The sequence below is a fragment of the Pongo pygmaeus genome, chromosome 23 (assembly GCF_028885625.2).
Source record: "Pongo pygmaeus isolate AG05252 chromosome 23, NHGRI_mPonPyg2-v2.0_pri, whole genome shotgun sequence".
Taxonomy (NCBI): domain Eukaryota; kingdom Metazoa; phylum Chordata; class Mammalia; order Primates; family Hominidae; genus Pongo; species Pongo pygmaeus.
Genome location: NC_085931.1, coordinates 35,245,553 through 35,270,971, shown reverse-complemented (window position 1 = coordinate 35,270,971; position 25,419 = coordinate 35,245,553). Strand labels below are relative to the sequence as shown.

Here is a 25,419-nt window from a genome sequence, read left to right as displayed (position 1 = left end):
TGTATAACTATGACTAGAGGAGCTGTAGAAATGTATGTGAACCCAGAGGACCAACCAGGAGATTTTGTGTGAGCCAGTGTGTCTTCACCTGGAGTAGGAGAAGTGAGTGCACCTCTCACTGATTTATCCTGATGTTGGTGATTCTAAAGAGTGGATTCTGGAGAATCTCAGCAGGGAAGAGGATGCCTTTCCAAGTAGGTAGGAAGATTTCAGGTGGTGTCTAATAATACAATGTTTCCAGGAACCTTCATGTTATACCTGCTGCTTGGCAAGGTTAGGGAGGGTATAGAAAGAGAAAACGAAAAAGTAAATATAAGTCAAGTTTGTGATTTTTAGAATTTAGTGTCATCATGGTGAGAAGTACTATGTTTATAGTCTTTTGAGTATCCTGTGTTTTCGATCACCTCTTCTTATTTAAAGATGATGTTTCTAGAACACCTGCTCTTTTCTGCCTGTGCCACTGCAAAATCTGAAAGCCTTTGGTTTAGGACAGAGTTCTGTCACAGGCAGTTACTTAATTTTGGAGACAGAATTCTTCTGCGGTGTGCCCAGATGCATAGGAGAAATGGATCCTCACCTGATGAACTGTTAGGTTTCATGGCAGCACATTCATTTGTCTGTCCTTGCTTTTTACCTCTGGTATCAAGACATCTCCCTGAGCATGGAGGAGAGAATGAAAATTCACTCTGGGCTCACTGCAAAAGGTCCAGTGTCTTGGAAATGGAGGGAGCAGCACAACCTTGAGCACACTGTCAGCATTTCATTTCTTCACATGAATGAGAATATGCAGATTTACCGTCATTTGTGGAAGAGGCTTTCCTTTCCCCATTGTGTATTCTTGGCACCTTTGTTGAAGATCAGCTGACTCTGTATGTGTGCATTTAACTCTGGGCTCTCTATTCTATATCTGTGATACTTATGGGTGCCCCCATGCTAGGAGCATGCTGTCTGAACTTCTCTGTTTTTTGTAGATTTCAGTCTCATGAATGTGCGTCTGTCAACACTGTTCTTTTTCAACGTTACTATGGTTATTTGAGGCACATAAAAGTTCATTAAAGTCTTAGATTAACTTTTCCATTTCTGCACAGATGGCTGTTACCATTTTGATAGCAGTTGTTGTGAGTCTGTAGGTCATTTGTGTAGTATTGTGTGTTAGTCATGTTTAGTCTTCCTATCCATGAATACGGGATGCCTTTCAACTTATTTGCACCTTCTTTACTTTCTAGAATCTTTATGTTGACAATTCATAAGGTAGATTTAACATGAGTAATAAAAATTAGTGATTTTTTTTTTGGACGGAGTCTTACTCTGTCATTAGACAGGGTTGCAGTAATGTGATCTCTGCTCATTGCAACCTCCACGTTGTTCGTTCAACTGATTCTCCTGCCTTACCCTCCCGAGTAGCTGGGGCTACAGGTGCGTGCCATCACCCCCAGCTATTTCTTTTTATTTTTAGTAGAGACATGATTTTACCGTGTTGGCCAGAATGATCTCTATGTCTTGACCTCGTGATCTGACCCCCTCAGCCTCCCAAAGTGCTGGAATAACAGGCATGAGCCACCATGCCCAGGCAAATTTGTGATTTTTTTATAGCAATATTTTGTTTATCTGACTGAAAAGGGATCAAATAAAAATTTTTTGTAAGCTACTTAAGCAAAAAATAACCTCTGTACTCATGGAAATTTTTTCCTGAATTTGTTCATTTTTATCATTATACATTTCCTCATTTCAGTAGATAATGTATATTTGAACCTGGAAACTTATCCTCATGGCAGAAAGTGTTCAGAGTCACGTCTCTCAGCTTCACTGGTGTAGGGAGAGGAGGCTCTGTGGGCTTGGCCTGTTTGAATGAAGCCTGATCTTTAGGGAATCTCCTCAGGGAGAGTGACACAGGAGCTGCTGAAGCCCCTGATCACAGGGGCCCAGTAGGTTTTGTGCACACACCCTGGTTCCAGAAGACGACTTACAAAGAGGAAATTATGACTCTTTTTAATTGTAGCATTTTAATATTTGATTTTTTAAATGATTTCTATGAAAAAACTGCGTGCTTAATAGAATAATTTGGGTAAAATTGAGTCCATTTCATTGATAAAATAGGCTTTTGATGAAATAACAATTTTTGTAAACAGATGTTAAATGAAGTACTATCATAATTGGATCGCAGTGTACTGACATGGTGTTGAATACGTTAAGAAAATGCTGTTTGTTTAGAAGACTTTTAAAACATTTGAGAGGGAGAAAGGCACTCTTCCATTAACCCTTATTGTGCATTTTAGTTCCATTTTGGGTTGACTGTTTTGTGTTACTGCATGATGCCTCTAGTACAAGGCCAAGATCTCCATGTCTCATGTCTTTCCTGCTCCCCTGTTGTGCCAGCCCTCTTCCACTCAGGGGAATAGCCCAGCATCCACTCAGTTTAGGCTTGTTAATCAACCGCCTCCGTACAGCACATCCAGCAAAGCTCCCTGAGTGACTCACAGTCTCAAACCAGGGCACTGATCTTTCCTCTGTGTCCTTCCAGCTTGGCCGGAGGACCGCCTGTTTTTAAGATGCTCACCACAATGCAAAGATGAAGAAGATGATGATGATCATCTTGATGCCCACGTAAGACCCCCGTTTTTTTGTCTTCTACAGCAATGTTGCTTTCCTGATTCCTTTACTTCTCAATTAATTTTGATATGAAAATCCGGCAATGCACATTATGTACACTGAACACTATTCTCTTTGTGGGGCTGGAATTCAGTAGGAGTGTCTTCCCAACTGATACGTGGTATGCTAGGGTGCTTTTAAATGACAGCATCCATTATCAACTGGAATACTGAGGGATTTTCCACAACACCAGTTTTCCTCCTTGGATTAAGCATTGTGCATTTGCATATAAAGTTAAACTTAATGGTAGATTCTGCAAATAGAGGTCTTGTTTTTCTATAGTTATCCTCTGTGCTAGTCTTTGGGGACTTTGACCTACGGCTCAATCACTATACTGCCTTCTGGTTTTTTATGGTTGTCCAGAGAATAACAGATCTGTGTGAAGCACAGAGCGTAATCTGATTCTCATAATGTTTTCTCTTATATAATTGCAGATAACAGCTCAGAAAGAAAACGGTAGGTACCATGAGATAACTCACTTCCCGAGGGAAAAACTTGCTAGCTTCAGTGTATAGAAACCTGATTCTGGGTTCCTGCTGGGAAAGAGGCTTGGGGTTCTTGTGAAAGTGATTCTGCCAGTATAGAACTCTGACCCGAGAGGCTGTAGGAAGGTTTGTCGACCCAGAAGAAAGATCAGGGGATCATGTATGAAGCAGCGTGGGGTGGGAGAATAGCCCATCACTCAGCTTCAGCTGAAGTAGGAGGAGTGGGTGAGTCACTCTCTCTAATGACTTATCCTTGTGTTTTTGTTTCTAAAGACTTGACGCTGGAGAGTCTAAGTGATGAGGAGATTCATCCAGGTAGGCAACTACGTGCCAGGAAAAACCCAATGGGAAAAGGTTCCCAGCAGCCTCCAGGTTTTCCCTGCTGCTTGTGAGGAGGGGCTGAAGGAGGGGGTATGAAATCAGAAAGAAAATGGAAACGTGTGAGGTCTGGCTTGTTGTAGGATCATCTTTTCCATTTCTGCACAGATGGCTGTTACCAGTTTGATAGCAGTTATTGTGAGTCTGTAGATCATTTGTGTAGTATTGTGTGTTAGTCAGGTTTAGTCTTCCTATCCGTGAATACAGGATGCCTTTCCACTTATTTGTACCTTCTTTACTTCCTAGGATCTGCATGTTGACAGCTGATAAGTTAGATTTAACACGACTGATAAAAAATTTTTGATTTCTGACACCAATATTTTATAAATCTGAATGAATAGGCATCAAATATACATATATATATTTAGAGATGGAGTTTCGCTGTTCTTGCCCAGGCTGGAGTGCAATGGCGTGATCTCAGCTCACTGCAACCTCTGCCCCCCAGATTCAAGTGATTCTCCTGCCTCAGCCTCCTGAGTAGCTGGGATTAGAGGCACTCACCACCATGCCTGGCTAATTTTTTGTATTTTTTAGTAGAGATGGGGTTTCACCATGTTGGCCAGGCTGGTCATGAACTGCTGACCTCAGGCCATCCACCCACCTCAGCCTCCCAAACTGCTGGGATTACAGGTGTGATCCAGAGTGCTCGGCCAAAAAAAATAATTTTTACGTAAGCTGGTTCACTAAAAATCACCCCCGTACTCGTGGACTTTTTTTCATGAATTTGTTCATTTATATTGGTATACATTTCCCCAGTTCAGTAGATAATGTATATTTGAACCTGGAAACTTATCCTGATGGCAGAAACTGTTTAGAGTCATGTCTCTCAGCTTCGCTGGTGTAGTTAGAGAAGGCTGTGTGAGCTTGGCCTGTTTGAATGAAGCCTGATTTTTAGGGAATCTCCTCAGGGAGAGTGACACAGGAGCTGCTGAAGCCCCTGATGACAGGGGTCCAAAAGGGTATGTAGAAGTTGTTCCAGAAGAAGACTTACAAAGAGGAAATCATGACTATTTTTAATTGTAGCGTTCTAATACTAAATTTTTAAAATGATCTCCATGAAAAAGAAAGTGTCATTAATACAATAGAGTAATTTGGGTAAAATTGAGTCCATTTCACCAATAAAATAGACTTAATTAAGTAATAAATCCTTTAAAACAGATGCTAAATGTAGTATCAGCATAATTAGATCATAGTGTACTGACACGGTCTTGAATACGTTAAGAAAAGAATACATTAAGAAAATGCTATTTGTTTCGAAGAGTTTCAAAACATTTGAGAGGGAGGAAGGCACTCTTCCATTGACCCTTAGTGTGCATTTTAGTTCCATTTGGGGGTGACTGTTTTGTGTTGCTGCCTGATGCCTCTAGTACAAGGCCGGGGCCTGCATGTCTCATGTCTTTCATGCTTCACTTCTTTGCGATCCCTCTTCCACTCAGGGGAATAGCCCAGCATCAACTCAGTCCATGCTTGTTAATCAACCACCTCCATACACCACATCCAGCAAAGCTCCCCGAGTGACTAACAGTCACCAACCTCCAGTGCACTGATGTTTCATCTGTGTCCTTCCAGCTTGTCCTGAAGATGGCCTGTTTTTTTTTATTTGGTTGGTTTTTTTTTTTGAGACAGAGTCTCTCACTCAGTCACCCAGGCTGGAGTGCAGTGGCTCTGTCTCTGCCCACTGCAAACTCCATCTCCTGGGTTCATGCCATTCTCCTGCCTCAGCCTCCTGAGTAGCTGGGACTACAGGCGCCTGCCACCATGCCTAGCTAATTGTTTTGTATTTTTTTTAGTAGAGACAAGGTCTAAAGATGGCCCGTTTTTAAGATGCTCACCACGATGCAAAGATGAAGAAGATGATGATGATGATCTTGATGCCCACGTAAGACCCCCGTTTTTTTGTCTTCTACAGCAATGTTGCTTTCCTGATTACTTTACTTCACTTCTCAATTAATTTTGATATGAAAATCTGGCAATGCACATTATGTACACGGAACACTATTCTCTTTGTGGGGCTGGAATTCAGTAGGAGTGTCTTCCCAACTGATACGTGGTATGCTAGGGTGCTTTTAAATGACAGCATCCATTATCAACTGGAATACTGAGGGATTTTCCACAACACCAGTTTTCCTCCTTGGATTAAGCATTGTGCATTTGCATATAAAGTTAAACTTAATGGTAAATTCTGCAAATAGAGGTCTTGCTTTTCTATAGTTATCCTCTGTGCTAGTCTTTGGGGACTTTGACCTACGGCTCAGTCACTATACTGCCTTCTGGTTTTTTATGGTTGTCCAGAGAATAACAGATCTGTGTGAAGCGCATAATCTGATTTTGATAACGTTTTCTCTTACATAATTGCAGATAACAGCTCAGAAAGAAAACGGTAGGTACCAGGAGATAACTCACTTCCCGAGGGAAAAACTTGCTAGCTTCAGTGTATAGAAACCTGATTCTGGGTTTCTGCTGGGAAAGAGGCTTGGGGTTCTCGTGAAAGTGATTCTGTCAGTATAGAACTCTGACCCGAGAAGCTGTAGGGTTTGTCGACCCAGAAGAAAGATTAGGGGATCATGTATGAAGCAGTGTGGGGTGGGAGAATAGCCCATCACTCAGCTTCAGCTGAAGTAGGAGGAGTGGGTGAGTCACTCTCTCTAATGACTTATCCTTGTGTTTTTGTTTCTAAAGACTTGACGCTGGAGAGTCTAAGTGATGAGGAGATTCATCCAGGTAGGCAACTACATGCCAGGAAAAACCCAATGGGAAAAGGTTCCCAGGAGCCTCCAGGTTATCCCTGCTGCTTGTGAGGAGGGGCTGAGGGAGGGGGTATGAAATCAGAAAGAAAATGGAAACATGTGTGAGGTCTGGCTTGTTGTTTTCAGAGTTTCTTGGCATCATGGTAAGAACTGTCTCTATGGGCTATGAGGGTGCTGCGTTCATGAGAGATTATCTTTGCAGTGCACCGGCTCTTTTCTGCCTGTGGAACATCAGAGCCTTTGGTTTGGATTAGTCAACACTCCTTGGGATTGTGCCCAAGGGGTGTAGGCTTAAGCACTGGGTGTCATCTGTGATGAAGGGAATCTGGGGGATGCAACTCTCTCACAGGTATTTCCTGGAACCTAGAGAAACAGTCCTTGTGCTGTGTGCCAAGGGGAAATCGAGAATCACCGTCTGAACTTTCAGGACTTGTTAGTGCACATTCATGTTTCTGTCCTCACTGTGCGCTCTTGGTTTAAAGGGATCTCCCGGGGTGGATGGTGGAGTGAATATTCACTCTGGGCTCACTGGTAAAACTCCAGTCTCCTTGGAAGGGAGGAGGAAAGTTTGACCTTGAGCACATTTCCAGGCTCCACTTCCCAACTCACTCACAGATTCTGAGATGAGGCTTCTTTCTCCCCAGTTCTCTACTTTGTGGGGAAGCCAGGAGTTCCTTCCCACAAAAGATAGTATCACACTGTTTCCTGTCTTCAAAAATTTGGCTTTGGTTTTGTTCTTTAAGTTGATATTGATCACTTAAGTTCTAGACTTTTCTTTTTCATTCTTTTTTTTTTTTTTGAAACGGAGTCTTGCTCTATCACCCAGGCTGGAGTGCAGTGGTGTGATCTCGGCTCACTGCAAGCTCCACCTCTGGCGTTCTCGCCATTCTCCTGCCTCAGCCTCCTGAGTAACTGGGACTACAGGTGCCCGTCACCACGCTTGGCTAATTTTTTGTATTTTTGGTAGAGATAGAGTTTCACCATGTTGACCAGGCTGGTGATGCACTCCTGACCTCAGGCGATCTGTCCACCTCAGCCTCACAATGTGCTTGGATTATAGGCATGAGCCACTGTGTCTGACCAGGGTTATTTTTAATATAATTGTAGCTATGTCAAGTAATGGTGTTTTGAGTATTTTTGTCAGTGGTTTTGGAATAATACCAGCACTCACTTCTGTGGAGTAGAATGTTAGAAGGGGCATATCTTTCACTATCATAAATAATGCCAAACTTTTTCCAAAATGATAACACCAATTCATGCTCCTCTAACAGCATATGTGAGTAGCCATTTCTCCAAATCCTCGTGGGCTCTTAGTTTTGTCTCTTTCTAAAAATTCCATCACTGTGGTTAGGCTTTCATTTGTATAACGTATTACTTAAGATGTTTACCAAAAAGAAATGTTGTTTTACTCTAATGATGCAGCGCAGTAGATTTGTTTACACCCGCCTCACCACAGACATGTAATGCATTGCGCCGGCATTCCAACAGTTACGACTTGGCAAAAGGAAATTTTCAGCTTTGTTACAATCTTACGGGACCACTGTCATACATGTGGTGTGTCATTGACCAAAATGCCATTCTGCTACATATGACTGTAGTTAATAAGCAGGTGCTTAAGAATGAAAATAATAACAGCTATAAATTGAGTATATGGGCACTTCTGTATGTTGCCTCCTTGAAGTGTCACAATCACTTTGAGACAGAATTAGTTTTGTTATAGTCATTATACACATGAGGAATGTGAGTCTCAGTTAAGTAAATTACTCAGGATAGACACCAAGAGCTGGATCTCTTTAACACCAAAGGCTACTCTATAAACTAACATGCTACACCACCTGTACTGGCAAAGTAGACTTACCATAAAATGAAATTTGCTTCCACAGCTGGGCGTGTGAGCTCAGTGAGGCTGCTGTTACCCATTGCTCCATGGGTCAGAAATTGGTCTTGCTGAAACTTGGCTGGAGAAGCTGTTGGCTCAGGGAGTGAAAAGTTACTGACAGGTTATATGAGTGCAATTGAAGGATTATGTGTCCATAGAGTATGTGGTGGAATGAGAACAGAGAGAATCAAAGAGAATCACCCAGAGCAGGACTCCGTCTCAAAAAAAAAAAAAAAAAAAAAAAAAATTGCCCATCTAATAGGTTAAAAATTAGATATAGTCAACCGCACTGGGTCTCTGTATAAAAAAAAAAATGTGCTTTTAAATAGAATTTTGTACGAAGTTCTTTAGGCAAATAAGTAAAAATGGAAGGGAAACCTAACAGCAGAGAGCAGCCAGGACCACAGTTGCCTGTGGATGCAGAGACTGTGGTGGAGCCTGGAATGCACCAAAGACCACGAGTCCCCGCGGGCAGTGAGTTCAGTGACAGCATCGCCAATTGTCTGATCGGCAGGCACCCCAGTAGCACATGGACAGAACAGGGAGGCCTAAGATGAGTCCAGGCCATGGAAGGTCTCCAGTGAGGGGATCTTGAAAGTTGTGAAAAGCATCCTGGAGGGGGAGGTAGTCCTGCAGCTTAGTGGTCCAGTTTCCCGCACTGGTCTTACTTGGTATGGCATAGAGGTGCTCACACAGCAGCCCCCAGTATCCTCCCACTTCCCTAAAAGCTTAAACATACCACGATGTGTATCAGTTGCTTAAAGAGCACAATAGCACATTACTGAAAAACCAAAATTGCAGAGAAGTGGCCTCATTTCCTGGAAATGTTTCAGGGAGGGGTAGGTGGTGAGGCTTCACTGGGGAAATGCTGATGACCAAAGAAAGATGAGGCCTGAGGACTGGTGGTTAGGCTCAGCCACATGGAGTCCACGTCATGCCCTGCAAGAGCAATCTGGTGGGGTGGTGCTGGGGAGGGGAGAGGGCCAGGGCCACAGAGCCTGTGGAGGGATTCAGAACCAGAGGGCTCCTCAGAACGGGCATAGGAGATGGTCTGTAAGGACCTGTCCCACTCCAGTGATGGCATGAGGGATAGGGAGGGAGGAAAGCAGCCCCACATAGGAGGACGCCCAGGGTCGGGAAGCAGGTCTCAGGAGAGCTAGGTTTCAGTCCAAGCAAGAAAGGAAAGAATGTTCCAGGGAGAGGCTGAGGCCCTGGGGCCTCCGGAGGGCTTGGAAAAAAGATTTCAGCAGATGGAATCAGAAAAGGAGTATTTGGGGCCATGAAGGGGAGGTGAGCTGAGCTTCTTGCAGCCCCTGATGCAAACAGGGATGAAGGACATAATGAGATTAGTCCTGAGTCTGAGGCAGAGAGCGGTGAGGAGGCTGTGAGTTTGGGAAGGGAGGGAAGGGCCTGGCTGAGAGAAGGCAGGGTTCTGGGCCCTCTACAGTCCTGCCAGGGAAGGTCAGAGCCCAGAGAGGCCCAGGGCTCCCTCCTTGTACCTGCACAAACAGGTGTACCCCTGGTCAGGGGGTGCTCTGTAGACTGCTGTGGAGTGAGGGAGCAGCTTCTCCTGGGCATAGGACCCCAGGCACCTGCAGGATGCAGGACTCCAGGCTCCCTCAGATGCCTGCTGATGGGTCTCTTCTGAGGGGCCATAAACTGGCTTCCTGGGTACCCACAATGTACAAGGCACTTATTTTCAGTGTGATGCCCCGGCACTGCCAAAATCATACCCATTTAAGATAGGCACAATTACTAGCCCCACTTTAGACCTAGGAAAACTGAGGCACTGAGCAGTTAATCAACTTGCCCCAGGCTCCATAGATAAACAGTCAGTGTAGAGGTGGGGTCTCAACACAGCAGGCTCCCTCCATAGTGTGGGCTTATAGCCACTGGCTGTCCCTCTGCCCTTGTCCAGCCTCAGCTGTCTGGGGTGGCAGTTTGTGCCTTTGGGCTACAGTTGAACGACCAGTTGCCTCTTCCAGGCTGGCTCCCATACCTCTCCCAGCAGCAGCTTCTTAAATCCCAGAAGCTGATAATGGTGTGGTAAATGGGCCTTGGAGAATGGGGGCAAGGGTATGGTGCTGAGGACTTCTAGGTCCCAACATAGGCTGTGTTCCTGGCCCTCCCCTTGTAACAGAGGCACCTCTGTCCCTGGTCATTGGAGATGAGTTCCTGCATCTCTAATTTCTCCTCAGCGTGGACTGCAGAGGCGGGAGCCCAGGAGATCCTTGCGTGGAGGCTGCTTAGTGGGATGATGTCATAGTGCACAAAGCTGGGAGCCTGCCCTCACTGAAAAGGGATTGTCTCTTCTTCATCCAGGGTGAAGCCCTTCTGTGGAGCCGACCAGGGTGCTGACCCAAAGGGCAGGCCCGCGTGTGCTGCAGGGTCCCCAGCTTTGCCCCTGGAGGTCTCAGTCCTTTCAACGTTCTGAGGAAAACTGTTGGCCCCAACAGACAGCAAAACTCCAAGGCCACCTCCCACCCATCCCCAGCACTGGGTTTGGCCTGTACCATCCAGGACCTGGTGCTTCTGGGCCTGGCATTTCGCCTTTGGCAGGAGAGTGAGAAGAGACGTGACCGTGGTCCAGGAATAGAAAGTGCCATTCCAACTTGAAATAAAGAGACTGAGCGCATTTATTCAGGTGCAGAGGTGGCTGATCAGGTCTGACCCAATGAGGGGCTCAGGGTTTCCACTCAATGACATCGATGGCGATCTGAGTCACCTTCTATAAGGCCTTGCCCTCATAAGCCTTGCTGTCAGAGTCCTCCTCCAGGACACGGAAGGTGTGCAAGTGTGCCTGCAGGACCTTGCAGCCCTCAGGGGCCTCTGGCAGCATGGTGAGGGCCTTGGTGGCCTTCAGGCACACCCTGCCCATGGGTGAGTGTAGCAGCTTCAGGAGCAGGCTGATGGCTTGTGCGTCCAGGGCCACGTACTTCTCGGCAGGCCACCAACACAGGGAATTTCTAACAGCCTATGGGGGCCTCTTCTCACTCTCTGTCACCCTAGCCCTCTTTTGACCCTTGTGCCTGCAGAGTCTCAAGGGGAGGTGCCACCCTGTCCCCCTGCTGCAGGGATTCCCTGATTCATTCACGCAACGAGACGCTGAGGCAAGAGCTGGGTTTCCCCCTCTCAGCACTCTTTTGGGCCAGGTAATTCTCAACTTGGGGCCAAAGCTCCCCTGCTGTGACCTTTGGGTCTGGAGCAGCAAACTGAGCAAAGCCTTGTCCTCAGGAGCTCCCCTTGGGGATGACACAGAAAGTGATGGCAACTGTGGTGATCACTCACAGTGGACACAGGAGGATGCGGGGAGGCTGGGGAGGCTGCAGTTTCAGAGAGAAAGTTCTCTCCTGGAAAGCCACTCTCCTGGTCCCACGGAAAGGGACCTCTGTGCAAACCTAAGAATGATGGGGCTGGGATGGGGCCTGGGAACATGCATTTCCACAGACCACCCAGGGTCTGGTTCAGGGGCCACACTTGGAGAAATAACTCACCCGGGCCTCTAATGAGATTCTCAGAAGAAAAAGAAGCCTGGACGTAGGGAAGGCAAGAGGCCCCCCCCCAGCAAGGGGACATGGCCACGGCCAAGGCAGGGACTCGGGGTCAGTGACTGGCCCATCCTCACGATGAAGGGCCCAGTGTGGTAACAGCCCCCAACCATCACAAGCTCCAAGTCTTTGTGCTCCCCCAGTTTTGAGGCCAGGATGTAGATTGTGATCCTACGTGACCTGGGGCACTGTGCCTCCATTTCCTCACCTGTGAAGGCAGACATCACCTCCCTGGAGGGTTGTCTAAATGTGAGGTTTGGAGACAATGCCTGGTGCACAGGAGCCACTCAGTGACCAATGGGTATCAGGATCGTCACCAGTGCTTCTCTTGTTCTTGCCTTCCTCATGGGGTGGAGGTGCCAGACCCTCTCCTGCATCCTCCTGCAGGCAGGGGCCAGCGGGTCCAGGATGAGCTCCTGGAGCTGCTCCTCCCTCTGCAGCTTCCATATCAGTGAGTGGATCAGACACGACAGGAAAGGGCACTGAGGGTGGACCGGCCACACCCCCTCCCATGCTGGTTGGCCTGCAGGGCTCAGGAAGGATTTTGCAGAGCAACTGGGTGGGTTTGAAAAAAGAACTTGCAAGTTCCCCATCACCCCCCGAAGCTGCCTGGCCAGGGGCCTGAGAAGTCAGCAGGAGGCTGTGGGTGGAGCCATGTCAGGGGCTGAGTGAGAGGGCAGGCGCAGAGGACCCAGGGAGGGCCAGCATTTGGTCGCTGGCATCTCAGGGGGCATCTGCCATAGCAGGGCACAGTGGCCTGAGAGGCAGCAGCCACCCCTGGGAGATCCGGCAGCTCACTGCTGTGGGGCCCAGGCACACCAGGAGACCCTCCGCTCTTCCCTACCACTGTCCCAGACTAGGGGAGCCAAGAAATTCCCCCCTTCCCACCCAAAATATTTCAAAGGAGTTGGAGACTCGCCTGGTCAGACCAGCCCTTGAGCTTTGGTTCGACTCTGAGATGGAAGACCTCTCAGAGTTGTAGGACAGTGTCTCACACACCAAAAAGAGCTGTGCGCCAACTAAAGCCGATGGGAAGCCATAGGCTCTGGCCAAGGGGTCTTGAAGGGACCTCAGGCTCTGTGGGAGGGGGGGCTCCACATGGCACAGCTGGGTTGCAGGTACTGGCAGAAGTACAATGAGGCAAGTTTCCCCCATAAACAGGCCCCACCTGGCTCCTCCCAGCTGGAGCTGGAAGCCTGGAGGGGAAGTGGTTGGTCCAGCCCCGAGAGTTTTGTGGGGCAGGTAAGGGTTGAGAGATTTTATGGAATGTGGAGGAGACAATCCAAAGGGGTGAGGAGGAACATCAACCCCTAGAGGGGCCTGGGTAGACACTAGCTTTCGCTAAAGATTTACTATTTTGTCTATCATGAACTTGTTTGAGTTAAATTTTCGTTTTTTTTTTTCTTTTTTGAGGTGGGGTCTCACTCTGTCACCCAGGCTGGAGTGCAGTGGCATGAACTCAGCTCACCGTAACCTCTGCCTCCCAGGTTCAAGTGGTTCTCCTACCTCAGCCTCCCAAGTAGCTGGGATTAAAGGTGCACACCACAATGCCCAGCTAATTTTTTTATTTGTAAAGATGGTATTTTGCCATGTTGGCCAGACTGATCTTGAACTCCTGACCTCAAGTGATCCACCTGCCCCAGTCTCCCAAAGTGCTTGGATTACAGGCATGAGCCCATAATTAGCCCGTGCTTGGCCTAATTTTTATTTTTAAATATCACATCAAAATATTATTTACCTTGATTACTGAGCTTTCTGGCCCCTCTTAAATTTGGCACCAAGGCCAGCATCTCACTGGCCTCCCCCCAGCCCTCTGGCTAGGGCAGGAATGGAGGCAGGGGCGGGAATGGAGGCAGGGGCAGGATGTCCACAGGGGATGCAGACGCCGTCCCCACAGGGCACCCAGGCACCTCCTTTCTCCTCTCCTCTCTCCCTCCTCCTCCCACTATGTATGTGCCACCTCCACGCCCTTTCCCCCACTGGGCAGGGGCCACCTCCCTGAGCACCAGGTGGTGGGATCCAGCTGATGTTGTGGGGGCCTTCCCTGGGGTCTCTTGGTCACTAGACTTCAGCCAGGGTCACCTCCTAGGACTGACTCCTAGGAAACCCAAGCCCACACAGGGTGCAGGTGCCTCTGAGGGAAAGGCCCTGGGAAGGGCCTGTGGGGGGACATGGTGCAGCCCTTCTCCCTGTGTGACCCCAGTCCTTGCCCTCTGTGTGTGGTGGGAGGTCCCCAGACAAAGCACTGAGCATCTGGGTTCATTTACAACCTTCTGGATCACAATGGTGTGTTCATCACTGGTGAACTTTATACCTCAGGTGATAATAATTTCAGGGACAGAACCTCCATCTTGGTGGCCTCATAGGCAGGTCCTGCTGTGATCCCCATTGTACAAATAGGGATAGAGGCCAGAGAGGTGAGGCGACCCGCCCAAGTCACTCAGCTCATATCACAGAGCTGGCAGAGTTCATGAGTACCTTGGACAATTGCACCAAATGCAATGGACTGGGACAACTAGATCAAGATGTAATTTCACAGAAATAAAGGGAAGGCCATCTACTTTATTCCAAATATCAACTCTGAAAGGAACCAGGTAATAAAGATAGTGTCAGCTTAGCAGCACTACTGATTGAGAAAGACATAGGGTTTTAGTTAGTCCAACTCCAGCTCTTCCCTCTTCCTGTCCCGAGCTGATGGAGCTGACATGTGCACCTCTGCAACCTCAGTTTCCCCTTCTGCAAAGTGAGGGTTCCTGATTGGTGAGGGCCTTGCAGCCTGATGCCCACTCCTGCAGTAGCTGTGGTGAGGGCTTCCATGAGGAAAGCTGACCCTGTGCAACACCAGCAGTCCAGCAGTCCCTCTGTCAGGGGAGGGTTAAAACTAGTGGGTGCCAGGCTGGGACCGGGGTCTCAGTGTCCTGCAGGGACTTCTAGGCAAGGAGTCTCCATCAGGGTTAGGCTTTGTGCCAGGGCTGAGGTCCTGGAGGAACCAGACTTAACCCAACTCAAGTCCACAAAAGGAGGGGTCATGTGAGGTGACAGCCATATGCAGTGTGATGCTTGCAGGACAGAGACTGGGACAGGGAAAGCCCGAGGGGTCTCCACAGAGGATTAGTGACAGGTGCAGGGGACACCTGGCAGGGGACTCCCAGGCATAGAGCCTCAAGAAGCTCCCAGGCGGCCCACAGGGCTGGAGCAAGTGAGTCCTGGGGCCAAGGCGGTCTGAGAGCAGACTAGACAGGTGCCAGGCCCAGACCCAGAGAACTCATCCCTGGAGGACAGACTCATCTGGGGAGTCCTGGAGGCTGTTTGCAGGGAATTGACGAGACCAGAGTTGGATGGGTGGGCAGGGGTGGGAATCCAGTACTAGAGACACCCCAGGGAGGGTGTTGTGGTGACCCAGGCAGTTCGACTGATATGAGGACAGATTCAGGAGAAGGGGGAACAGGAGAGGGAAGAGCAAGGACAGCCCTGGGCTTTGCTGATGAACAGTTAAGAGAACACTGTGATCATGTCAGCACATTCTGTATTTTAAACCAAATGCCCAAGGGAAGTGGTGGTCTGCAAAGCGTCCCCAGAAGGCAGCAAGGGCTTGGCTTGGTCTCCCACAAGGCCATCCACTCATCGACTTGCTCATAAAGGCTTACTGAAGGCCAGGCTGGGGGACACAGGGAGGATGGGCCAAACGGAAGGGGACTGTGCAGTCAGGAGGACAGATCATGGCCCATTTTTGGAGCAATAAAGGGGGAGGGGGTCCCCCCTCTGCAGTGGGGGGATGCCAATACTGGTCTCACAGATCAAGCAGCACTGGCTGGTGATGGGCGCCCCTCAAAGGCAGCAGTGCCAGTGGAGAGGACACCAAGGGCTGTGGCGGGGAGCTCCCGGGGGACACGGAGGGAGAGGCTGACAGACAACAGGGTCCTTGTGGCCCGCCTTTATCCTCAGATCCAGGAGGAGTCTTTGGAGGGATTTGGGTAGGAGACTGATCATCAGATTTGTGTGTTTCTGATGAGAGGCTGGTGTAGACCAGATTAGAGGAGGGAGGCCCGGGGCGGAGAGTGGGGTTAGCCAGGTCCGGGGGAGGTGAGGAGCCGGGAGGAGGCACAGGTTTAAGCCACCCAGGGGCCCAGATTGCTGTGAAATGGGAGGGTGAAGCTGAATTGGGGGCACCAGAGGTTGATGGGGAGTAGCGGGCATTCTCGGCGGCTGCCCGAGGGAGACTGGATTTCAGAAACATGTATGAAAAATCATAAAAATGTACATTCCTTTTAATCAAGTCATTCCACTTCTAGAAATTTGTCTTGGGGAGATAAAACTTCAGCTAAAAATTCTTAATGTGTGGGAGGCTGAGGTAGGAGAATCGCTTGAACCTGGAAGGCGGAGGTTGCACTGAGCCAAGATTCTGCCACTGCACTCCAGCCTGGGTGACACAGCGAGAGTGTCTCAAAAAAAAAAAAAAAAAAAAAAAGTAAATGTGTTCATGGAGGGAAAAGTGGAAACAGCTTTAATGTCAAACAGTAGGGGGAGGTAAAATAAACTTACATCTATGGTAGGAAACATTAAACATTTAAGATAAATATGTTTTTGACAACTGTAATGACATAATAAACATTTTAAAACATTTAAACATTTGAAACATTTCTACTTTAATTTACAGTAAAGTTTGCTCTTTTTGGTGCAGCTAATAAAACAGTATAATTTTTTAAAAATCATTGACTCATGTAACTATCACAATTGAAATACAGAATATTTCCACCCCCCCAAATTTCTTTAAGCACCCCTTTTTTAGAGACACAGTCTCACTCTGTCACCCAGGCTGGTGTGCAAAGGTGGATCTCGGCTCACTGCAACCTCTGCCTCCTGGATTCAAGTGATTCTCTTGCCTCAGCCTCTCAAGTAGCTGGAATTACAAGTGTGGTCACCACACCTGGGTAATTTTTGTATTTTTAGTAGAGATAGGGTTTCGCCATGTTGACCAGGCTGGTCTCAAATTCCTGGCCCCTGTTCTCAGCCCTTATGTTCCTTTTATAGTCAAACCCTTTCTGGACCCCAACCATGGCAATCACTGATCTCTTTCTGACCCTATACTTTTGCTTTTTGCAGAATATCATAGAAATGCAAACGTTAAGGATGTGACCGTTTTTTAAACTTTTTATTTTGAGATAATCGTAGTTTTTCATGCAGTTGTGAGGGATCATACAGAGGGATCCTAGGCACTCGGGCCAGTTCCCTCAAGGGTAGCACCTTGCGGCTACAGTAACAGATCACAGCCAGGAGACTGACATTGATACAGCAAGAACAGAAGGGTTCCCTCCCAAACATCCCTCATGTTGGCCTTTCACAGGAACACTCACTTCCCACTGTCCCAAACCCCTCCTTAGCCCCTGGCAACTGCTAATGTGGTCTCCACTTGTATAATTTTGTTATTTCAAGAATGTTCTGCACATGGAATTATACAGTATATGACTTCTGGGGACTGGCTTTCTCCTACTCAGTATAGTTTTCTGGGTGTTCCTCCAGGTGGCTCGGTTGCAACATAGTTTTTTCCTTTTTAATGCTGAGTAGGAGTCTAAGTATGTAACCTTCTGAGTCTGGCTTCCTGAGTTCAGTGTAACAATGTTGCAATTCATCCCAGTTGCCTTATGGATCAATAGTTTGTTCCCTATTATTGCTGAGTATGATTCCATTTTTGAAGGTATCACAATGTGTTTAGCCATTCACCAGTTGAATGACAGTTGGGCTATTTCCGTGTGTGTGTGTGTTTGTGTGTGTTGTGTGTTGCGTGTGTGTGTTGCGTGTGTGTGCGTGTGTGTTGTGTGTGTTGCGTGTGCACGTGTGTGAGCGTGTGTTGCGTGTGTGGCGTGTGTTGCGTGTGCGTGTTGTTGCGTGTGTTGCGTTGTGTGCGTGTTGCGTGTGTGCGTGTTGCGTGTTGCGTGTGTTGCGTGTGTTGTGTGTGTGTTGCGTGTGTTGTGTGTGAGTTGTGTGTGTGTGTGGTGTGTTTGTGTGTGTGTGTGGTGTGTGTGTGTGTGTGTGGTGAGTCAAACCAGATGTTTCTGCTTCTTGCCAATGGTGAATAAAACCAGTATAAATATTTGCATACAAATTTTTGTTTGAACGTCAGTTTTCATTCCATTTAGATAAAAACCTAGGAGTAGGGTTTGCTTGATATGCATAAGCACATGCTTATTAGAAATTGTCAAATGGTTTTTAGAGGGGAGGCTGCTGGGGGTGGGGACATTGGGGTATAGGAGAGTTCTGCTAATGAAGCTTCCAACAACCCAGCTGGAAAATGGGCCTGTGTCCTGGCACTGAGGTGCCCAAGCCCTGTGCCCAGACCTGAGCTAGACAGGGTCTCAAGATCACAGTCAGTCAAGGGTAAGAAGCGGCATCTTCTGCTCCAGAAGCTTCTGTTCTTGCAGGCCCTGCCCCCTCCTCAGGGCTCCGCAGGAACTGTTCAAAATGCTGGGTGCTGTGCAAACTGTAGGGCACAGCCAGATACTTGGAACTCAGAGGGACCCAGGGTGGGCAGGATTGGCCGAAGCTAGAAGTGGGTCCCTACAGGTCACACCCCACCTGCTGCCTCCAGACCTTGGACATTTCAGGGGGGGGCTGGGCCAGTTACAGGGAGGGAAAAGGAAATGGGGACCCTTTGAATTGCTGCGCTGGGACCCTAAGGTCTTGGGTAGTAACAAGGAACCTGGAAGCATAGCTGTCCCCAAGAGGCCTTCCTGGGTCCCTCCTCCATGGACAGGACTTAAAGACTGGACAGTTACTCATCCATTTTTCCATCGGTCTGTCCATCCATATATCTGCCCATGCACACACACAAACCCATCCTTCCACAAGCCCTTTGAGGCCTCCTATACAGGAGGACCTATATAGGATCCTCAGCTCCTGATGTCCCAGGCAAGGCAGGATCAGCCTAGCCCAGCCCCAGGTGAGACCTGAAGTGTGCCTGCTCATGCACCGTGGGAGAAGGGGGCTGTGGCACTGGGGTCCCTTGGGAGTACTTGTCCCTGCTCAGTCCAGAGCTCAGACTGCAGATGAGACCCTCTGTGAAGAAGACAAGGGGCAGGGGATACTGGGGATTCCATGTCAGCAAAGGTGGCCTGGTGGCCATGGCAACCTCAGACAGGCCTGGGAGCTTGAACCAGGGCTGGAGGGCAGAGGGAGGAAGTGCATGCTTGAAGATGGGTGTGAGCAAAGGCACAGGAGTGACCTTAGCACCCCTTCTCTCAACAGGGATATGGCAGGTACACATGGGCCCCCACGGAACCACCCTGAAGGATCATCTCAGAGACCCTAGAACCTGTCTGCCATGCCACCTGCCCTGCCACCCTGCTCACCACCTAGAAATTCCTTCCATTCTGCCATATGGCTGGGCGCTGCACTGGGCCAGGCCTTCATGGGGGCAGGGGACAAGGGAGAGAAGGGGTCTGGGCCGTGAATTGGACACAGACAGTGACCACCTGGTAAAGAAGACTGAATGAGCAGAGGATGCAGGGAGGCAGGTCCAGGGCAGGGCCCTGCGGGGTGCACAGGAGTTTTCTGGGGTGGACGGTAGACCAGGGCTGTGAACACGCACACTGGGCTGGGCCAGCAGGCTGACATGTGCTAAGCCCCAGAGCCCTGCAGAGGGGCAGGAACAGGGTCCAGAGGGAGCAAGGCTGAGAATAAAGGCCCTGAACGCCTCAGATCTGGCTGGATCTGCAACTCCTGAAGGCAGCTGCATCCTGTGTTGAGACGCTATTGAGTGGCCTTATTGTCCCTGTACATTTATAAAATACGGGACACGTCTTGTCTGTCTGAGCCACTCAGGGATTCTGTGGGGCCCACAGACAGGATCATGGTCCCATTTCACAGGTAGGATAACAGGCTCAGAGCGGTTAAATCCCAAAGGGGGCGGCAGAGCCAGCTCAAGGGTGCCCTGACTTTCAACCCAGGGCTTCCCATCTGACAAATGGGGAAACCAAGATCAGGAGAGGAAGGGGCCTGCCCAAGCTCACATCGGAGCACACCTGTACAGAGCACACCTGTATGGAACACACTTGTATGGAGGGCAACTGTACGGAGCACTGCCCTCTGCCAGGCACCAGATATGCTCAGGTGGGGTGACCTCCCTTTACCATTCCCCAGCTCTGACCCCATTTCAGGAATGCAGAAAAGAGACCTCAGAGCAGAGTAAGGCCGAGTCAGGGCTACAGAGCCCGATGGCCACCCCTCCCCTGAACGGCTAGGAGGAGGGAAGGCAGCTGGTGAAGGTCTGCAGGAGCCCAGAGCGTGTTCTTCCAAGTGGAGCCTCTGCTGTGGGAGCCCCAACCACAGGGTCAGACAGAAAAGGGGTCCCACCCAAGCTCAGCCCTCAGCAGCCCTTGACCTTGGGTGGTTTGACTCCCTTCAGTGGGCCTCAGTTTCCTCCTCTGTACAGGGGGTGATAACAACAGTCTCCCCACAGGTTGGTTTTGGGGATTAAATGAGAATGCCTAGGGAGTACCAGGCCCATGGGGACCCTCACCTACCCCCAGCCATTGCTGTTATCTCCTGGGTTATTGCCCGGGCCTGTGGGTGACACACTGTGTGATCCTGGGCAAGTGAGTGCCTTTCCCTCCCTGGGCCCAGCCTTCGCTCTGGTCAAGGAGAAGCTGGGTCAGGGACCCTGAGGGCCAGTCATTTAGGAAACCAGTAGATTCCTGGGTGAAGGGGTTGGCCGGGGAGGCCTGGAGGGGCAGCGAGGTCTGAGGCGAGAGTAGGGTGGGGGCCAGGCCAAGGGATGGGGGTGGGGGATTCACCTTCCCAGCTCTGGTGGCCCTGCCTGCAGCTGGCTGACCCTGGGAATCCCCAGGCTAAGGTTAATCTTAACATTGACCTAAACCAGAACTCAGGGTGACAAGGGAAAAAAGTAAGGCAAGAAGCAGCCAAGGCTGCCACCTGGGATGTGGGACAGGAGAAAAACAAGACAGATGTGGCCAGGGAGAGGGGGAGCATATTTCAGGGCTGCACTGGGTGTTCATGCAGCTCACAGGTGAGGGTGGAACAGCCCTCTCCCTACATCCCACCCGCTCCCAGCCCCAGCCCCCCACCAGGCCTGATGCTGCCCCCTGGCTGCCTTGCCACACCCTGAGCTCCACCTTGGGTCCTGGAGCTCTGGAGGACCTGACTTCAAGGGATTTTACCTCCCCTTCCTCTTTGACTAAGGAGAAGCAAGAGGTGCAGCCTTTTCCCAAGTCTCCAGACTCTTTATCCCATCTCATCCCCTAGCTTAGTGCCTGGTGCATACATGGTTCCCAATAAACAGTTAAGTTTACTTATGTACTTTTCTTTTCTTTTTCTTTATCTTTTTTTTTTTTTTGAAACACGGTCTCTTTCTGTCACCCAGGCTAGAGTGCAGTGGTGTGATCATAGCTCACTGCAGCCTTGACCCCCAGGGCTATATAGATGCACTGACCTTAGCTTCCTGAGTAGCTGCATAGCTGGGTCTATAGGTGCCCGGCTAATTTTAGGTTTTGTTTTGTTGTGCTGTGTTGTAGAGACTGGGTTTCGCCATGTTGCCCAGGCTGGTCTCAAACTTCTGGGTTCAAGCACTTCACCCGCCTTGGCCTCCCAAATTCTGGAATTATAGATGTAAGCCACTGTGTCCAGCCAACAGTTTAAATGAGGGAGGGAGGGAAGGAAGGAGGGAGGGAGGGAAGGAGGGAGGGAGGGAGGGAAGGAGGGAGGGAGGGAGGGAAGGAGGGAGGAAGGAAGGAAGGAAGGAAGGAAGGAAGGAAGGAAAAGAGAGATGGGTCGGGTCGGTCAATGAAAATTATTACAAGAGACAAAGAAGGACATTATATATTGACAAATAAGTTACTTCATCAAGAAGATTTAACAGGCCGGGCGCTATGGCTCACACCTGTAATCCCAGCACTTTGGGAGGCCAAGACGGGCAGATCACGAGGTCAGGAGATCAAGACCATCCTGGCTAACACGGTGAAACCCCTTCTCTACTAAAAATACAAAAAATTAGCCAGGCATGGTGGCGGGCACCTGTAGCCCCAGCTACTCAGGAGTCTGAGGCAGGAGAATGGTGTGAACCCGGGAGGTGGAGCTTGCAATGAGCAGAGATTGCACCACTGCACTCCAGCCTGGGCAAGAGAGTTAGACTCTGTCTCAAAAAAAAAAAAAAAAGATGTAACAATTAGTACATGTGCATCTAACTGCAGAGCCTCCAAGTATAGGAAGTAATGACTGATGGAACTGAAGAGAGAAACAGACAGCTTCGCAGTAATAGTTGCGATACTATACTGTGAATACTGGCTAGAACAATGAGACATAATATCAATACGGAAGTGGAGGACTTGAAAAACTATAAATCAGCTAGACCTGACAACATCTACAACAGACTCACAGAATACAGATTCTTCCCAAGCACACATGGAATATTCTCTGGAATACACCATGTATTAGGCCATGAAACAAATCTCATTAATTTAAAAGGACTAAAATCGAAATATCTTCTCTGCAGTAGAATGAAAGTAGAAATCAATAACAAAGGAAATCTGAATTCAGGAATATATAAAAATTAAACAACACACTCCTAAACAATCAATGAATCAAAGCAGAAATTACAAATGATGTTCGAAAATTCTTTGAGATAAACGAAAATGGAAACAAAACACACCAAACTTGTAGGAGGCCGTGAGACCAGTGCTCAGAAGAAAATGTAGAGCTGGGAGGCCAAGTTGGGAAGATGGCATGAGGCCAGGAATTTGAAACCAGCCTGGGCGACAAAATGAGACCCCATTTGCACAAATAAAAATAAAAACAAACAAGTGGGTGACACGTACCTGTGGTCACAACTACTTGCGAAGCTGAGGTGGAAGGGTCCTTGAGTCCAGTAGATCAAGGCTACAGTAAGCTGTGATCGTGTCACTGCACTCCAGCCTGGATGCGAGACCCTGTCAAAAGTAGAAAAGAAAGAGAGACAGAGAAAGAGAGAGAGGAAGGAGGGAAGGAAAGAAGGAGGGCAGGAGGGAGGGAGAAAGAAAAGGGAAGGGGAAGGGGAAGGGGAAGGGGAAGGGGAAGGGGAAGGGGAAGGGGAAGGGGATGACCTCTGAACTGCAGCCCTGAGGCTGGACCTGGGGAGAACTGGCCTCACAGGAAAGAGAAGAGGTGTTAGGGCTGGGCGCGGTGGCTCACGCCTGTAATCCCAGCACTTTGGGGGGCCGAGGTGGGTGGATCACGAGGTCAGGAGATCAAGACCTTCCTGGCTAACACGGTGAAACCTCGTCTCTACTAAAAATACAAAAAATTAGCCAAGTGCGGTGGCGGGTGCGTGTAGTCCCAGCTACTCGGGAGGCTGAGGCAGGAGAATCACTTGAACCCGGGAGGTGGAGTTTGCAGTGAGCTGAGATGGCGCCCATGCACTCCAGCAGCCTGGGAGACAGAGTGAGACTCCATCTCAAAAAAAAAAAGAGAGGTGTTAGATGGAATCAGACTCTCAGAAAAGACAGAAAGGAGATGAAAGGAAACAGGGAGAAATGACTAGGACCCACTGTGGAAGACTCTGTGTCCAGCAAAAATGACGTAATGGGATAATGAAGGGACAGTTTCTATCTCCTACAGAGCAGGAGTACCCCTGAGAGCTCTGGTGAGAGGACAGGCTATGGGTTCCTGGGATTTCAGACATTTGGAGCGGGAATGCAGGGATGTAAGATGGTGTGTTTTCCAGTCCCCTGGCCAGCAATGATGCTTCTCAGTTATGAACGTACCCCATGGAGAGTCCTAGGGTCTTCCTGTCTGAGTTAACTTGTCCTCTCAGTTCTTCCTCCCTAGATCTCTTTAGGATTATTTCCTGGCTTAGGGTTTCCTGAGAGTGGAGGAGAAGGAGCTATGGATGCCCCCCTTCCTCCCTCACCATGGTCAGAAGTCTGGCCAAGGCCACTTCATTAAGGGACAGGGGACCTTTCCTGTCTCCTCAAGGGCAGCCTCCTGAGTTGATCTGACCCCCAGGTTTAACCGGAACACACTAGAACCTTCCACACCATCTGCACATGGAAAATGTGTGTCTGTTTATTGATTTATGAAGCCACCTAGAAAGATTAGCTATAAACAATGTGTTCATTTAATTTTAGGATATATCTGTTAGAGGCAACTAGGCAGAAAGGTGAACTTTTCCATCACTTAGACCTCAAGTCAGCAGCTCATGCAGCAGTGATTGCTCGGGTGACTCTGAGTGACCTGTTCTACCTCTAGAACCGACGTTTCTGGTTAGGCTAAATGGAGAAAATAAAAATTCTCCAACCATTTAATTAAGATTCACTGGGAGGCCAGGCATGGTGGCTCACGCCTGTAATCCCAGCACTTTGGGAGGCCGAGGTGGGTGGGTCATGAGGTCAGGAGATCAAGACCATCCTGGCTAACACGGTGAAACCCCATCTCTACTAAAAATACAAAAAATTAGCCAGGCATGGTGGCACTCCCCTTTAGTCCCAGCTACTCAGGGAGGCTGAGGCAGGAGAATCACTCAAACTCAGGAGGCAGAGGTTACAGTGAGCCAAGATCATGTCACTGCACTCCAACCTGGGCAACAGCGGGAGACTCTGCCAAAAAAAAAAAAAAAAAAAAAGCATCATCCTGCTTTGACAAGAGATGTAAGTCTGTTCTTCAGGATTTCTAGGAGTAGGAATCTTATTGTGTTGTGTAAAACTCCACTGGGGCAGGCATCAGAATCGAGGAGTGATCTTCTCAAACCCCTGGACTCTTTTTGACTATGTGAGCTAAAACATGGTAAGAAGCTGTCATTTTTTTTTTGAGAAAAAAAAAAAATTCAAAATTTATTTTCCAACAGGCAGACAGCATCAGCAGGTACAACTACAGGGGTTTCTCCATAGATCATACATTCACAAGGCATTATTAGCTCAACAGTGAGAAAGCCACTGGTGTGTTTTCTGTAACAATATCCACTTCACAGCGTAAACAGGTACTATTATCGTGTTCACTTACAATTCCAGAAGGAAAGGCACAACTTGGCAAAAAGAAAAAAAGAGGGGGCGGAACCCTAAAGTCAGGTGCAACGATGAAGGGACAACACTTTGGCTAATCGTCTTGGATGCGTATTTCCGTCAGGACCTTCCACATACAGAGGAAAGACTTTTCTCCCAGAAGTTAAGAGTTTTTTTCTTTCTTTCTTGTTAAACCAAGAGCAATGTTTCATTTGCTCAATATCACATATACAAAAGGAAACGACAAAAAAAAAAAGGCATCACAAAATCATCTTGAATGTTCACCTCTTCCCACCAATACATCAACTTTAGGTTTTAGACAGGGCCTGGGAATACTTCAGCGGTCTTGAAATAGGAAAATAGACAATGTGGCTACAAAAAATAAAAAATAAATGAGGTAGATAAATTAAAGCTTTCACACCCAGGACGTGCCTATTCTAACTTCGTAGCCTCCATGAAATATTCAGCAAAAAAACAAAACAGAAAATCTTCATAATTACTTGGCATAAGTCGCACAAGGAAATTCAACAAAAACAATCAGTATGTGAACCTGTGATGGGAAACACGCCCTGCCACGAGTTTCTTCTCGAGCACGAAAACCCAGTTCTTCAATAGAGTAGGCACTGGCAAACTAAGTCACCTGAGATTCCCCGCTCAGGTGCCCACCTCTTCTGGGGTTTGGGAAGCGGAAGGCATCTAAGAGGTGTGGGGAAAACGGTGGCACTCTCTGGGCTCCAACTGAACTGTAAA

The 25,419-nt window shown here is 48.5% G+C and overlaps 1 protein-coding gene and 1 long non-coding RNA gene across 8 annotated transcripts in view; one reads left to right on the top strand and one right to left on the bottom strand.

The window, feature by feature from the left end:
- DRICH1 (aspartate rich 1) overlaps nucleotides 1–20,907 on the top strand; it is a 36,561-nt gene extending 15,654 nt beyond the window's left edge. For 2 of the 5 annotated variants that reach the window (XM_063662914.1, XM_063662913.1), the window contains 7 exons: nucleotides 2,522–2,604; nucleotides 3,084–3,105; nucleotides 3,408–3,449; nucleotides 5,303–5,391; nucleotides 5,871–5,892; nucleotides 6,192–6,233; nucleotides 10,461–20,907. In XM_063662914.1, the coding sequence (XP_063518984.1) occupies nucleotides 2,522–2,604; nucleotides 3,084–3,105; nucleotides 3,408–3,449; nucleotides 5,303–5,391; nucleotides 5,871–5,892; nucleotides 6,192–6,233; nucleotides 10,461–10,465 (305 nt within the window). In that variant the 3' untranslated portion in view covers nucleotides 10,466–20,907. Of the gene's footprint in view, nucleotides 1–2,521; nucleotides 2,605–3,083; nucleotides 3,106–3,407; nucleotides 3,450–5,302; nucleotides 5,392–5,870; nucleotides 5,893–6,191; nucleotides 6,234–6,385 lie in introns of all 5 variants that reach the window. The other 3 variants (XM_063662912.1, XM_063662910.1, XM_063662911.1) reach the window with 2 other exon arrangements.
- Nucleotides 16,820–25,419, bottom strand: part of LOC129023016 (uncharacterized) — a 40,473-nt gene continuing 31,873 nt past the window's right edge. For 2 of the 3 annotated variants that reach the window (XR_010125890.1, XR_008496629.2), the window contains exons 5-6: nucleotides 22,513–22,623; nucleotides 16,820–21,315 (exon numbers count right to left, since the gene is read on the bottom strand). This is a non-coding gene — a long non-coding RNA (uncharacterized LOC129023016). The remainder of the gene's footprint in view (nucleotides 21,316–22,512; nucleotides 22,624–25,419) is intronic. The other variant, XR_008496631.2, reaches the window with a different exon arrangement.